The 14,435-nt window shown below is 44.0% G+C and overlaps 1 protein-coding gene across 3 annotated transcripts in view; it reads left to right on the forward strand.

Moving 5' to 3' along the window:
• Positions 1-5,893: 5,893 nt before the first annotated feature.
• The window catches only part of mad1l1 (mitotic arrest deficient 1 like 1), a 45,093-nt gene continuing 36,551 nt past the window's right edge, over positions 5,894-14,435 (forward strand). For 2 of the 3 annotated variants that reach the window (XM_076091571.1, XM_076091574.1), the window contains exons 1-11: positions 5,899-6,015; positions 6,365-6,527; positions 6,620-6,760; positions 6,855-7,034; positions 7,152-7,276; positions 7,385-7,466; positions 7,843-7,973; positions 8,721-8,835; positions 9,041-9,102; positions 12,518-12,604; positions 13,331-13,475. In XM_076091571.1, coding sequence (XP_075947686.1) covers positions 6,384-6,527; positions 6,620-6,760; positions 6,855-7,034; positions 7,152-7,276; positions 7,385-7,466; positions 7,843-7,973; positions 8,721-8,835; positions 9,041-9,102; positions 12,518-12,604; positions 13,331-13,475 — 1,212 coding nt within the window. In that variant the 5' untranslated portion in view covers positions 5,899-6,015; positions 6,365-6,383. Of the gene's footprint in view, positions 6,016-6,311; positions 6,528-6,619; positions 6,761-6,854; positions 7,035-7,151; positions 7,277-7,384; positions 7,467-7,842; positions 7,974-8,720; positions 8,836-9,040; positions 9,103-12,517; positions 12,605-13,330; positions 13,476-14,435 lie in introns of all 3 variants that reach the window. The other variant, XM_076091572.1, reaches the window with a different exon arrangement.

The following is a 14,435-nucleotide window of genomic DNA, read 5'->3' on the forward strand; positions in this document are numbered from 1 at the left end:
TATACTGCTAGAGATATGGCTTTTAGATATTACCATGAGCCACTCACAGTCAGATATGAGGCTCAACCACAGACTGTATAAAAGAAGTGGACGGAGTCGTCGTGACGTCACCCATTGGTTTGTGGACTGCCGTTTTGAAGCCTCGAGTTCGGCGTTTTGGCCGTAATTCATCTTGGCTTTTTGCAACCAGTGAACGTCAGTGACCATAGTTAGTGACGTAGGAGTGACGTAGAGACGTCGTATACGGCTCTGGTAGCAACCTGTCAATTACAATGTAGCCACGACCTAAAGCATACCAGCTTTATGGTCTATTTAACTCTAAATGGACCATAATTTACTAAATGAACATCATGCTGTATTGAAGAAGACTTGAAACTAGCGACTGAGACCATAAACTCATGTTTACAATGTTTACTGAGGTAATAAATCAAGTGAGAAGTAGTCATTTCCATACAATCTGACTTATTTTCACAACTCAAGGAGTCGCCCCTTGATGGCCAGAGGGTCCACATTAGCTCCCTTTTTAGAACCAGAGACTGCTGCCTGGGCTGAACATGCTTTGGCAAAAAAAAAGAAGAAAATATTAAGTCACTAAGGAGCTTCATAAACAGCAGACATACTCATTTATTTATTTCAAAGATGGAAAACACTGCTTTTAATTATTTCCCTGCTGAATAAGCGGCGAAACAGGGTTATCGGTGAACATAAGAATAAGTGAGGTGGATCATTATATGAACAGCTGCTAACGTTAAGGAATTGTGTGACATTATTAATGATATTAGATATTCACATTCGTATCAGCCTTTTAAATCTAACTGCCATATCAGAGCACCACAGTAACAACACACACCACTGACTATTGCAGCTGTTTTCCCCACATCTTGCTCTCAGTCTTCTACCCTTTCCCTCCTTCTCGGCACACCGCATCCCTTTCCTCACGCTCCCATGTGCTCGACGCACTACCAACACACACCAACGCAAGTCCCATCCTCGTCCCAACTGAGTCCCAATGGAAATGCTGTTGGGTAGATTATTGATCTGAAAACAGGTGAGTGGCAGCAGTTCGCGGAAATAAAATGCAGACTACACACACTCACACAATCATGCTATGTATAATGTATACTTTTAGATTTACATTTGGGGTCGTGCAGAAGAGAAACGCTCATGTTTTTGTGATGTGTTCTGCACTGACGACATTGCTGCTCCCTGGAGGGCTGGCCTGCGGACTGCAGAAATGTTCTGGATGTTGGAAAACTTTGGGGGGGGGGGGCTTCAGAGCATGTGTAACACACCCTCCCCTCCCCATCTTGAGTGCTTCACTGTGTTTGCTTATTTTATTAATTAGTAAGTGCGATTTATTTATAATTTCTGATTTTGGTTTGTTTATGCATCATCAGTCGCCTTTTTCGTCCGTCCACACCCCCCACCCCCACCCTCTCTGTGTGTGTGTGTGTGTGTGTGTGTGTGTGTGTGTGTGTGTGTGTGTGTGTGTGTGTGTGTGTGTGTGTATGTTTGCGTGCCTGAGCGTATACGAGCATGCACGTCACCCATAAACTAATATTGTTGAAGTATTGCCTGGGGCTCGACAACACAGGAAGCCTGAATCAGCTATTGACTCTGTCCTCCTTCATTAGAAGACTCTAAAATCACTACTTTATTGATTCAGAGTCTATAACCTTTGCCTCACTTCATCCCTGACATTGTTTTTCAGTCCATCGCTGTGCTTTTTTTTGGGCATTATCCTCCTTTATGTCTTCCTTTCTGTCATCCCTCTCTCCCTGCCTTCCACCTTATGGACCCATCGTGAACTGCAAATTCCCATTTATTCTGTCCTCGCCCTCTGCTTCCTCTTATATTTAATATTATTTTTTTCCTCCACATTGCCCACTTTCCTCCTCAGTCCTCCCCTCACAGATTCACAGATTTTAAATTCGTTATGTAATCAACACTTTGTGTCTGCGGGACATTGGAGTGATGTCGCTCTCTCTCTCTGTCTACTGTGAGCGAAACATGATTTGACTGACTTCACTTCTATTTCCGGCCCCTTCACACAGCAGCTCCCATGCGGGGCATTTTCTGCATCACAAAGACGTCGTGGCTCAAAAATTAAAAAATATTAACGCGACGTGAATATGAAATAAAGACGATTCAAATGCGCTGAAGCAATGAAAGGAGTTGTGCAAAAAAGCTTAATAGTGTGTGGTGATTGGGTTGAAAGACTTAACTACACCGCCTTAATTGACTGGTGATGCTAAAAGCTTCTTTTTTTACGGCTATTTGCATCAACAGATTATTCGTTCTCATTATTCTGAACTTAATTGAAAAGATTTAAAAGTTGCTACCAACAAGACAAGATAACGAAGTATAAAGTAGATTTATATAGATTAGATGTCAGCTGCCAAACGCCTTACAATTTACATAAAACTGAAGCATATACACTCACCAGCCACTTTATTAGGTACACCTTACTAGTACTGGGTTGGACCCCTTTTGCCTTCAGAACGGCCTTAATTCTTCGTAGCATAGATTCAACAAGGTGTTGGAAACATTCCTCACAGATTTTGGTCCATATTGACATGATAGCATCACGCAGTTGCTGCAGATTTGTCAGCTGCACATCCATGATGCGAATCTCCCGTTCCACCACATCCCAAAGGTGCTCCATTGGATTGAGGTGTGGTGACTGTGGAGGCCATTGGAGTACAGTGAACTCATTGTCATGTTCAAGAAAGCAGTTTGAGATGATTTGAGCTTTGTGACATGGTGCCTCATCCTGCTGGAAGAAGCCATCAGGAGATGGGTACACTGTGGTCCTAAAGGGATGGACATGGTCAGCAACAATACTCAGGTAGGCCGTGGCGTCTAAACGATGCTCAATTGGTACTAAGGGGCCCAAAGTGTGCCAAGAAAATATCCCCCACACCATTACACCACCACCACCGGCCTGAACCGTTGCTACAAGGCAGGATGGATCCATGCTTTCATGTTGTTTACGCCAAGTTCTGACCCTACCATCTGAATGTCGCAGCTGAAATCGAGACTCATCAGACCAGGCAACGTTTTTCCAATCTTCTATTGTCCAATGTTGGTGAGCCTGTGCGACTTGTAGCCTCAGTTACCTGTTCTTAGCTGACAGGAGTGGCACCCGGTGCGGTCTTCTGCTGCTGTAGCCCGTCTGCTTCAAGGTTCCACGTGTTGTGCATTCAGAGATGGTATTCTGCATACCTCGGTTGTAACGAGTGGTTATTTGAGTTAATGTTGCCTTTCTATCATCTCGAACCACTCTGCCCATTCTCCTCTGACCTCTGACATCAACAAGGCATTTTCGTCCAAACAACTGCCGCTCACTGGATATCTTCTCTTTTTCGGACCATTCTCTGTGAACCCTAGAGATGGTTGTGCGTGAAAATCCCAGTAGATCAGCAGTTTTTGAAAAACTCAGACCAGCCCGTCTGACACCAACAACCATGTCACGTTCAAAGTCACTTAAATCCCCTTTCTTCCCCATTCTGATGCTCGCTTTGAACTTCAGCCAGTCGTCTTCACCTCGTTTAGATGCCTAAATGCATTGAGTTGCTGCCATGTGATTGGCTGATTATCTATTTGTGTTGACAAGCAATTGAACAGGTGTGCCTAATAAAGTGGCCGGTGAGTGTATGTTTGTGGTGATGTTTACATGCTGTGGGTGGGAAAGCCACTGAATGTAAGATGGCGTTCTCTGAGCCGCTTTCACATTTGTTTCACAGCAGATGGAAATGAAGGGCACATCTGCAGGCACTTCTGCTGATTTACTTCTTATGGTGTGTGTGTAAACATGTATGCGCATCTGAATGTGTGTGTGTGTGTGTGTGTGTGTGTGTGTGTTTTGTGCATTTACGTCATCTTTCAGAGATGGCTGCATCCAGGCCGACCTCAGGAGGGCGAGGGGAGGTGGAGACGGCGAGGAGGGCGACAGGATACCCGAGAGAGAAGGGGGAGCGACTGAGTGAGACGGATAAAGACAGACTGTGGGGGCGAGAAAAGTGTTATTGTGCCGCTGAGCAGGTGAGATATGGGGTCCCAGAAAAGGAGACAAGAGCAACGGGAGGGGCAGGGGGCGTGAGGACAGCGGACCGAAACACACAGAATACTCTTGGGGCTGAAAGGACGAGAAAGAAAGAGACAGTGACGGAGAGGACGGGAGCGCTGATGTCACTCTGAGGAGGACGTGTCTTCTGTCTGACCTTTTCAGACAAATTCACAGCCCTCCGCCCTGTCCCTCTTGGATCTCGCACAACCTTTAAAGACCCTGCTCTCTGGGGCTCCCCCTAGCTTTTATCCAGCTCTTTTCTCACATGAATATTGGTGGAGGGAGGGCATCGGCTCTGACCTATTGACCTGCTGCTCTCCATGGGGAAGTTGGTGTGGTCAATAGGTAGTTAAAGCTTGTTTACTGGTGCTGCAAATCTCTCTGGATTAGAAAGCTAATGACGAGGATGTAAAGGTGTTGCTACTGACCATTTCCTGAAGACTATTAAATACTGTAAAAAATCCTGAATAGATTGTTTTCTCCTTAAACTAGGGAGGTTAGTGATGGTATTTAGATTGTTTGCCACTTAAGTTCAGAGGGATTGTGGTTTGTCTTGTTGGCATTTGCCCACCCTGAGCTTTGAAACAAGTAAACAATGTTTCATCCGAGATCATTAATAAATCCAACTGTTTGCACATAGAGTGATTCGTCTCTGTGGCTGCTTGGGACCTGGGAAAGTAATTGGGATGACTTCTATGTATGCATCTCTGTACTCTGTGTTTTCTCTGCTTATTTGTTTGACACAGCAGCCCGGTGAGGCCTTGGTCCTCTCTGGGCTTTATTTCCCCCCATTGTGTTTACATACATCCTTTCTACCCACATATCAAAATGCATTAATGTATGCTATAAGGAACACTCTGGGCATTCAGTCAGTCCTTATTTGACAGTATTTATGCACAAAGCTAACTGGACACAGTAACAATAAGAATCATTGTTGGTTAGGTTGAGTAACTTTGGATCTTTGTAGCTAAATCAAGTTTGCATCAGGAGCCTTATTTGTGGTAGTTTGTGGTGATTAAATTCAACATGGATTCTGATGCCTCTGGCCACAACATTGTGGCTCAAATCAGCCCATTTTCCATTTAAAACGGTGTAATTAGCGCCACACTTGGGTCAATATGAATGTCAGTGCTCAAATGAATGCCGACAGTGCCCTATCACTTTGCTATGTGGGTACAATACCTATATTTATTTGTTCACACTTAATGTGAGAATAGCATGTGCATTTTCATAATGAATAGCCAGTCACAGCTTGCTGTTGTCCAGCTCATTCAACATCCTGTTAAACGCAGACTGATGAATATAGCGGTGCTGCTCTCTGTGGGAAAAACTATGCAACTACATGATGTCAATGAAGGAACATTCTTCCTCGTATAGCCTACAAACAGGTGCCAAGCTGGTGATATAAATTGTTTAATATACTAAATTATTCCAATGTATTCTGTTGTTATTTCCTCTATTGTATTAGGCCAATGTCTGAAAAGCTGTCAAATGTCGTGTTGATGGTGATCTTCATTGCTTTAGTCTTCTTTCTGACTCCATCCCCCCGAAGATGCATTAATATTAGAGGCTAAATAATGTATTGTCTCCTCATAAAAACCTCCCATAACAGCTCCTTATCTACGGCCCGAGGTCCAAAACCCTGACATACTTTTACTTGAATTCATTTTACTAATTTTCCAGCGTGCAAACACGTGTTTAGTCGTGTAAAACAAGTTTGCAGCGCTGCTGTGAAGTTTATTTTCCCCTCCACCCATCAGAAGCAGTCTGAAACCGACACTCTCGCGATATGTAAAGAAGTCTCGCGATACTTCACGTATCTCATTTGAGCGCAACTGGAGGGATTTCTGTATGCAGAGTGTGGAGCTAACATGCTAGCAGTGCGAAGATAACGTATCTAACGTTGCTACTAGCCCGCTACTCTTCACAAACAAGTCAGTTCTGAGGTGAGGACATATGCTTCAAAGTGCAAACTGTATTAACGGAAATGCTAGCTGGTTCTCTTAAGATTGTACGTTATGTAGCGCCTAAACATTAGCTTTTATTTTTAGCTGCTAGCTTAACTTGGATAACTTCTGTTGCTGTTTGTGTTGGTGAGACAGGAAGCTAGTTTTAGCAGCAGTTACATAGCTATCTTTTATTTAATGTTAGCTAACGGCTAGCCATTGGTGTTTTATATCTATCTATCTATCTATCATGCATTAGCTGACATAGCTGTGTTGTTTTGTTTCTATTTCTGCAGTATAGCTTTACTGACTCCTGCTCTTATCCCTGAACCTTCCATCTCTGCATTAGAACACCAGTGACTCTAAACATGGACTTGGAAGATGACACCACTGTATTAACAACCTTGAAGTCCTTCAATTCCTTCATCAGCCGCACTGACCCTCCACAGCGGCTGTCGGAGCACTCAGCAGGACCTGCAAACCTGCAGAATCAGTACAAACGCAGCATGGAGGTATACAGAAACTGACAGCATCTACAGTAAGCTTTGTGAAGGCGGTGTTAACATGCAACCTTCAGCACTGACTGACTTGTTTCTCCCTGTAGTTGTTGGAAGCAGCAGAGAAGGTTCAATCCAAGAATCGCTACCTTCAGCTGGACCAGGAGAAGAAGCAGATGGAGCTGAGTCACAAGCGAGCTCGATATGAACTCGAGAGGGCTGCTTCTGACAGCGCACGAGACTTGGAGGTACAGGTCCCACACCTTTACACATCCATATAACACAAATGAACATCAGAGAGGACATTGGGTAAAACTTCTACCTCACCTTTTTATGCAACAGCATGAGGTTGACCGGAACCAGGATCTCTTGGGGCGAATAAAAAAGTTAGAGGACAGAGAGACGGAGGCAGCTAAGAACCTCTCCGAGCAGCTGACGGTAAATCGTTCTCTACGTAAGAACCTGGAAGGCCTGAACAGGAAACTGGAGGAGCGAGATACGAGACTGAACACCGCTAACCAGGTACACACACACACACACACACACACACACACACACACACATATACATATTTACTGCTTCTGTACACTGGTTATGTCTCTTATGTTACCTTGACTTACTTCTGCAATCTGTTCCCAGACCATCAGTTCTTTGAAGGATGAGATCCGAGAGCTGAAGCAGAAGATTCAAAACCAAGACTCGGCAGTTTCTTCTCAAACCCTTGAAAACCTGGAACTGCAGGAACAGTTAGATTTACAGCGCAGGTACAGGCACACACTGAGACTACCAACTTGCTACTAGCTCTGTTTCATGCTGTACTGTGCAAGAAAAACGCTGACCTAACACTTCTCTCTGCTTGGTATTATAATCAGGAAGCATCAGGAAGTCTCTCAGCTTTGCCAAAGTCTCCAAGCGGCCCAGACCTCCTGCTCAGAGCACATCATCAAGATTAAGGTGTGTTACACACAGCTGACATTACTGATTACTGACAATCACAAACCGTGATAGTCTAAGGATATTGTATACAGCAATGTGGTGTTTACATGCAGAGTGAGTCGCATCATATCCCATATCATTACAAACTGTAAGTCTTCTAAACATACTCGATGTCACATGTATAGTTTATCATTTGAGTTATTGGACATGTTGGCTTTCTAATTTACTTACTTTTCCCATTTTAAAATGTTTGTTTGGAATGTTTTTACCTCACTTTTTTACGTGATAATGTTTGAATAACGTCATTCAAAGGTTCCTATATGTGAAACAAAGGGCAGTGGACCCAATACACACGTGCTGTTGGTATTTCATTTCTCTCTTCACGTTTTGACAGGAGTTGGAGAGGCGTCTCGCCCTCCAGGAGCAAGACTTTGCCATCGTGAAGAATGTAAAGTCAGAGGTGGCCAAGGTTCCAGACCTGGAGAAGGATGTGAAGCGCCTCAGAGAGGATAATGCCTTTCTCAGGTCAAATACATTTTCAATGTTTTAATGCCTTTCAATAGAATAGACTACCGCCTAGTGCGACACAACAGTGGTCAGAAAGTCTGCTTCGACATGTCAGCGTGACTTTGGGTCCTCATGCCGCACGAGGAGGCATTAGGTGGTAACTTTTGAGGAGGGAAAGTGGGAGAAAAGTCTTGCCGCATTAAAAATGTTGATCTCATCAAGAGTCGGTGCAGAAACACAGCATCCATCAGGCTCATGGTGAAATTTAAAGCATGAAACTCCATTTCATTTCTGAAGATAATGTATTATAAAATGATGTCGGTTACACAACTAGAATTCTGCTGAATATACTGTAACGGCATGGTCACACATTAAGTCATTGCTGATTTTTAAATAAGCATATTTTCCTTGAATAGAAGCAGTATGGGTAAAATAATATCTAGTCGGAACGTAAATTCTCTGATAACATCCGTCATCACTGTTTTCATCTATTGGTTGTCTGCAGTACTAAAAGGTGTAAAAAAAAAAAAAAACCTTTTTCTTTTTAGAGGGAAATGACATATAAGCTGTTGATTTAGAATTATAAGAATAATGCGATCATGTTACCCAGTTCTAAATGTTTTATTTTTCATCGTGTGCTCATAGATTTAGTTTCTGTGAACTTGCTACTGAAAAAAAAATGCCATTTCTACATCAGAAACTTAGTCCACAGCCTTGAAGCTAATGTTGAGTTTTGTTTTTGCTCTTCTCCCTCCGGCTGTCCAGGGAGAGCAGGGAGAACTGCAGCCTGTTGAAAGAGGAGGTGGTGGGGCTGAGGAGGAAGCTGGAGAGGATGGAGAAAGCGAAGGAAGAGCTGGTGAATATGGAACTGGAGAAGGAGGTAAACCCAAGACCACGTGGAGTTGTGAAGTGTTTTTCACTCTGTAGCATATCATTATCCTGTTGAATAATTTATAGTTTTTCAAAAGTTATTTTCAGTTATTTTGTTCAACTGTCTTGCTTTTGACTGCTGCCATGATAATAACAGTAGCATGTAGGTCCAATACATGGACAAACAGCTGACCTAATGATTCTTGGATCCTTAGAGGTTGGCGGAGAAGCTCCGAGCCTGGGAAAACATCGGGCAATCTACCGGCCTCAACATCAGGTGTGTGTGTGTGTGTGTGTGTGTGTGTGTGTGTGTGTGTGTGTGTGTGTGTGTGTGTGTGTGTGTGTGTGTGTGTGTGTGTGTGTGTGTGTGTGTGTGTGTGTGTGTGTGTGTGTGTGTGTGTGTGTGTGTGAGAGAAAAAAACAGAGGCAGATGTGTGTTTGGTTTTAACAGTTTTATCAGTATATATTTATTTATGAAATCTGATTGAGTACCACTAGGTGGAGCTGTGGTCACTCCAAATAAATGTGCCTCATCACTGTGGATTGATTCCACCAGCCTGTATATGTGTGCTGGTTTAATACCTGCTTGTGTGTGTGTGTGTGTGTAAACTGGTAATGAGAGAATGATTGCGTGTTTCCCTGTGAGCAGCGGAGCAGATCTGACAGATTATAAACACTGCAGCCTTGTCCATCGCATGCATGCATGCACACGTGCGCGATCACCATTTTCATGATGATTAACTCTGGCTGCGATGTAAACAGAATGTTAAATGGAACCATTTCCACACTGTGTGTGTGTGTGTGTGTGTGAGAGAGTGACACATCTTCCTCCAGGGTAGGAAGAAAAAGGTAGAAGTATTGTAAAAGAATTATGAAATGAAGTATTTCCTCATGTAAGGTTTCATTTTGGTCTTACTCAATGTGTCAAGGGACCCGATGGCGTTTGGTAAATTTACAGTTATTAAGAGAGCTGGAAGGATCACAGGAAGGTAATACCAATCTCAGTTTAATATAGTAGTATATAATAATTTGGCCGGGCTGTCCATCATTTTTCTGAAAATCGTATGTCAGACGAGGCTGTCACCCTGGGTAAATTGAGTTGAAAATTTGAAACCCTCCTGAAAATTCAGGTGTTCAGACTGCCATGTCATTGGCTGCCCGAGTGCTGTAGCTGAAAAACCACCAACAAAAAAAAAAAAAGACTGCATTGCACATACGGCTTCTAAAGGGCAGCCACATGTGTGAGGCTCATACTGATCAAAAGTAAAGGTTAATGCAGCTTGCAAATCAGCAGTTAGAAACTCCTTCCAGCTGTTTTTACTGTTCACTAAATGGCCAACTTAATTGTCAGGATGTTGTTTTCCTGGGATGTGGAGCCAAAATGGAAAGCAAGAGTGTTTCATTTAGCAGTCTGTTCACCTTTAGTTCACCTAATACAACACTGCGCGAGTACCGCCTCTCTGATTTCTGCATTAGTGGCACACTGCGATCGCCTTCGAGGCTGTTAAAGCAGACGTTATTATCATCATTTGTAATGTGCTGAATCTTGTCAGGTGCGTACGCTTCATGTGTTTCTGTGAGAAAGTTAAAGAATGGCGGCGTAAGTGAAATTGAATCTGGATTTATGTCGTCACGCTGCTTTTTGGAGTTAAAAATGATTTCAACAGAAAAGCAAATGAATGACAGTGGAGCGCTACGATAACGCCACAGAGCCATCGCCAGCAGTGAAGCAGCGTCTGAACCAACACTGATCAACACAAAGCCTCGTCTTAGAGCCCATGTTCACGCTGCTTCTTGTTCCGTCATTACATGTGAGATATCGCATTAGGGCGTCCGGCATTTTGTGTTATTGATTTGGTAATTTCTCATAACTGCAAGCTGCTGCTGCTGATGCTTCATACTTTGTTTTTGCTTTTAGTTTACATATAACTCTCTTTGTGTCAGCAGGCAGTTGGTGCTGGTCATTAGTGGTGTGAAAAGAATATGTAGTGGAGCGGTTGTTAATGAGGAGTGAACACATTGGTGCCGTTCGTCTCCTGCAACACAGGATTTGGCCATTTTGTTCCGTTTTTGCCGCACGGAAAGCTAACTTTTGGAGAGAAGTGAACCCTCCCCAGCAACAGTCACTGTGGCTGCCTCACAGCCGCAGCTTGCATTTGCCAGCAGTCGGCCGGTTGCTGGTGTTTATTTCCTTTCCTTCTGTTCCCCAGTCTGATAACATTGTGCTTGCTTACGTGTGCACCCATGTGGCTGACAATTGAATGTCAGCGTGATGGAAATATTTTTCTTAAAAGGAGGCTGTTAATTGGAGCAAAAATTGAAGGGACAGGCGATGGAAATATTGGTGAAGGTTTTCTGGAAATGGATTTCCTTTTTCAGTAATGTTTTCACCGGCTGAAGAGAGAATTTGGGTGAGAAACTGTTTTAGAGTGTCGGATGGGGAAAAAAAACAGCAATTTGAAGATGATAAATAGAAGATAATGATAATAATTAGTTGTGCAAAAGCCTGGTGTTGGCCCAGTTTAATTGTGTGAATGAGAAACATTTGGTGAAAATGTTGCTTAAATTGCACTTGAACGCTTCTGACAACAAACCTTTTCTAAAACTAAACCCACAGCACTTAAACAAGACTCTGTTCTCCAACATCATGTTCATGCAGTTACCTCACCGTAGTTCTCGCCGTCTCGCCCAATAATATGCAACCGACCTGTTATTCTGCCGCACTAACGGAGACGACTGGCTCGTGACCCGTGAGTCGCTCTCTGCTCAGGTCTACGTGAAATTACCCACTTTGGGTACCATAGTTATTCCATCATCTGATTCATGGACTCATATTTTAGTCATGATATTATTTTCATGCCTAAGGCTCCGACCGAGCAGAATTGGAAGTGGTGATAAATCCACGGCAATCAACTTTCACGTGGCGCACTCACACATTTCAGCCTTGGTGTTAACCGTGACTGCCCAGCCTTTTCCTTCTATCTATCTGTGTATATATATATATATATATATATATATATATCTCATGATACCAGGTGTCAGGTTACTGATGGTCTCTAGTGAAAGCTAAAGTTTGATGACATGCTGGAGTAAAAAGCAATGTAACTAAAAGTCTCTTGCCTTCATGAGCACTCCCACTCTCATGATGTCGATCTGCATCACTTTCTCAGGTGTGTCATTTGAACTGCGAGCCGGCGGCTACGGTGTGCTTTTGCGTGAAGCTAAGCTCCCCTAATGTACGCCCATTTCACAAGAGATAAAGAGATAATGGCATCCGCTTTTCTTCTCTTTTTTTTTTGGACCGATCCATAGTAACGGCCAGGGTTTTAGAGTTTGGAGGTTGTGTGGCGCGTCTCTGTTGAAGTATGTGACCTTCTGCTTTGTTGCCTTCCCATTGCGTGTGTGTGTGTGTGTGTGTTTTGTAATCTGTCAATCTCTCCCACGGAGTGAGTTTGTTTTGCAGAACTGTGACCAGTATTTAGCCCACTATCCTCCTCTCATCGCCCCCTCTGCTGCTCGTGTCATTTTCTTTCCCAGCTCCCCACTGGCCGAGTAACAAAAGAATATGAAAGCGCCGCCGCTTCCATCTATTCTCCGTCCTTTGCTGCACTCTCAGTCCTATTGATTTTCCATTGTGTGTGTCCGCGGGTACACGTGTGTATGCTAACTGTCCTGTGTGCGTCTCTCCGTAGGAAACCAGAGGATCTGTCCAGGGAGGTGATTCAGATCCAGCAGATAGAAATTTCTCTGAAAGAGCAGAACTACACACTCAACAGCCGGTAACACACACACACACACACACACACTTCTTCACACACACACTTCTTCACACGCACACAAAATCTCTGTCCTCTCTGCCTTCAGACTTTTTCCGCAACCTCTCACTCCCTCGGCCTCCCTCCCCCATGTATCTATTAGAGTGTATCTCTGAGAAGTCCTTAATTGTCACAAAGTTAATTAAACTGGTCCTGATTCTGATAGCACTCCTGACAGTAACCACTGGTGTGTGTGTGTGTGTGAGAAGGATTGTGAGTGAGAGGGAGAGGAAATTCACTAATTAAACTTGTCCTGTTTAGGCAGAGGTGATGTCTGTAGGGAGTGCTGCGCGCATGCTCGGGTCTATTCGTGCTGCAGCTCAGTCCAGCTAAGAAAGCGTTCATTAGCTAACAAGCGTCTCTCTTCTGCTCAGCGTATTGGGCTCATTATGAAATATTAGAAACGGCAGAATGGGAGAGCGCCGGGTGGGGGAGGGGATGAGGGGAGCGTGTTGTATAATTATTGTCCTATCGATCAGACCTGTCGCAAGTCGCTGCTGCAAATAATTTCTGGACGGTCGTCCGGGAATTATTCGGTGAGCAGTATTGTTCTAAATTGACTATGAATTGATTCTCTCGGCTCGTCTGAACATTCGGCACTAAGCGACCTGTGTTCCCTGCCACCTGTTATTTACCCCCCCCCCCCCTCCTCCTCCTCTTTCCACCCGGTCATTTCTCCCGGTGCGTCAGCGTGAGGAGCGCCGAGCGTTCGCAGGCCGAGCTCCGTGCAGAGCTGTCCCAGCAGCGCAGCAAGGCTCTGGAGGAGCAGAAGAAGAGGGAGGCGCAGGACGCTCTGGTCCGCCGGCTACAGAAGAGAGTGCTGCTGTTAACCAAGGTGACCGACCGTCAGTGACGAACACAAACGACAACAAAACCCAGACATGCAGACACATTAACGAGCATTCAAACCCTGGCGACACAATGTTTCCACCGTCACACAATGCCAGAATTTCCCTTTTAACTCATCTGTGCCTGGAATTTAGAATCTTGGCTTGAAAAAATTCAAACAAAGTGAGTTTTTCCTCATCGTTCTTTATTTTATATTTCATTAAAATGCATTAGTTCCATCTGCCCAAAGACTAATATTGTACTATAAGAAAATGACTCAGAAACTACAAGAAGCACCATCAAGTATTTGGTGTTTATGAATTCATAACGAGTTATATAAGATATGCACACACATGCAGTGTAAAAGGTGTATTGTTAGATATTTGCACAAAGTGTGTACGTATCAGATTTCTAGACTGAAGACCAATCGGAAGAAAAGTGGCGTTTTTCTTCATGATACAAGTTATCGTCTTCGGGTTCATACGGGTTCACTCGGGGAACATGAAGGCCCTTGAATCTCAAGGCCAGCACTGAATTCCTAATCCACCCTTTACCCCCCCACCACCCCCCCCCCCCCCCCCCGCCTTCTGATTGGTCGATGGAAGTCATATGCCTCATCTATCTATCTTGCTTCCCCCTGCTCTGCAGTTCCTGACTAGACCTCCCTGTGATATTGATTTCTCACTGTGTGTAATTCCCGAGGTTAACATGCTCAGTCTGTTAGTACACAAATCACACACACACACACACACACACACACACACACACACACACTCTGAGGCACCACCATAACTAAGCGGAGCTAAACTATGACTCGGCCTAAGACTGATTTGGCAGAGACCGCCTGCTACCATTTTCACTTAACCAAGCACTCAGAGGTTTTTAACCATCCGGTCTCGATGGACTGAAGGAAAATATCTGTTGCTGTGCTTCTTAAAACTTTGACCCCTTGCTCATGATTTTTTGC

This window comes from Anarhichas minor, unplaced genomic scaffold, assembly GCF_050575085.1.
Source record: "Anarhichas minor isolate MPS153535 unplaced genomic scaffold, ASM5057508v1 ptg000014l, whole genome shotgun sequence".
Taxonomy (NCBI): domain Eukaryota; kingdom Metazoa; phylum Chordata; class Actinopteri; order Perciformes; family Anarhichadidae; genus Anarhichas; species Anarhichas minor.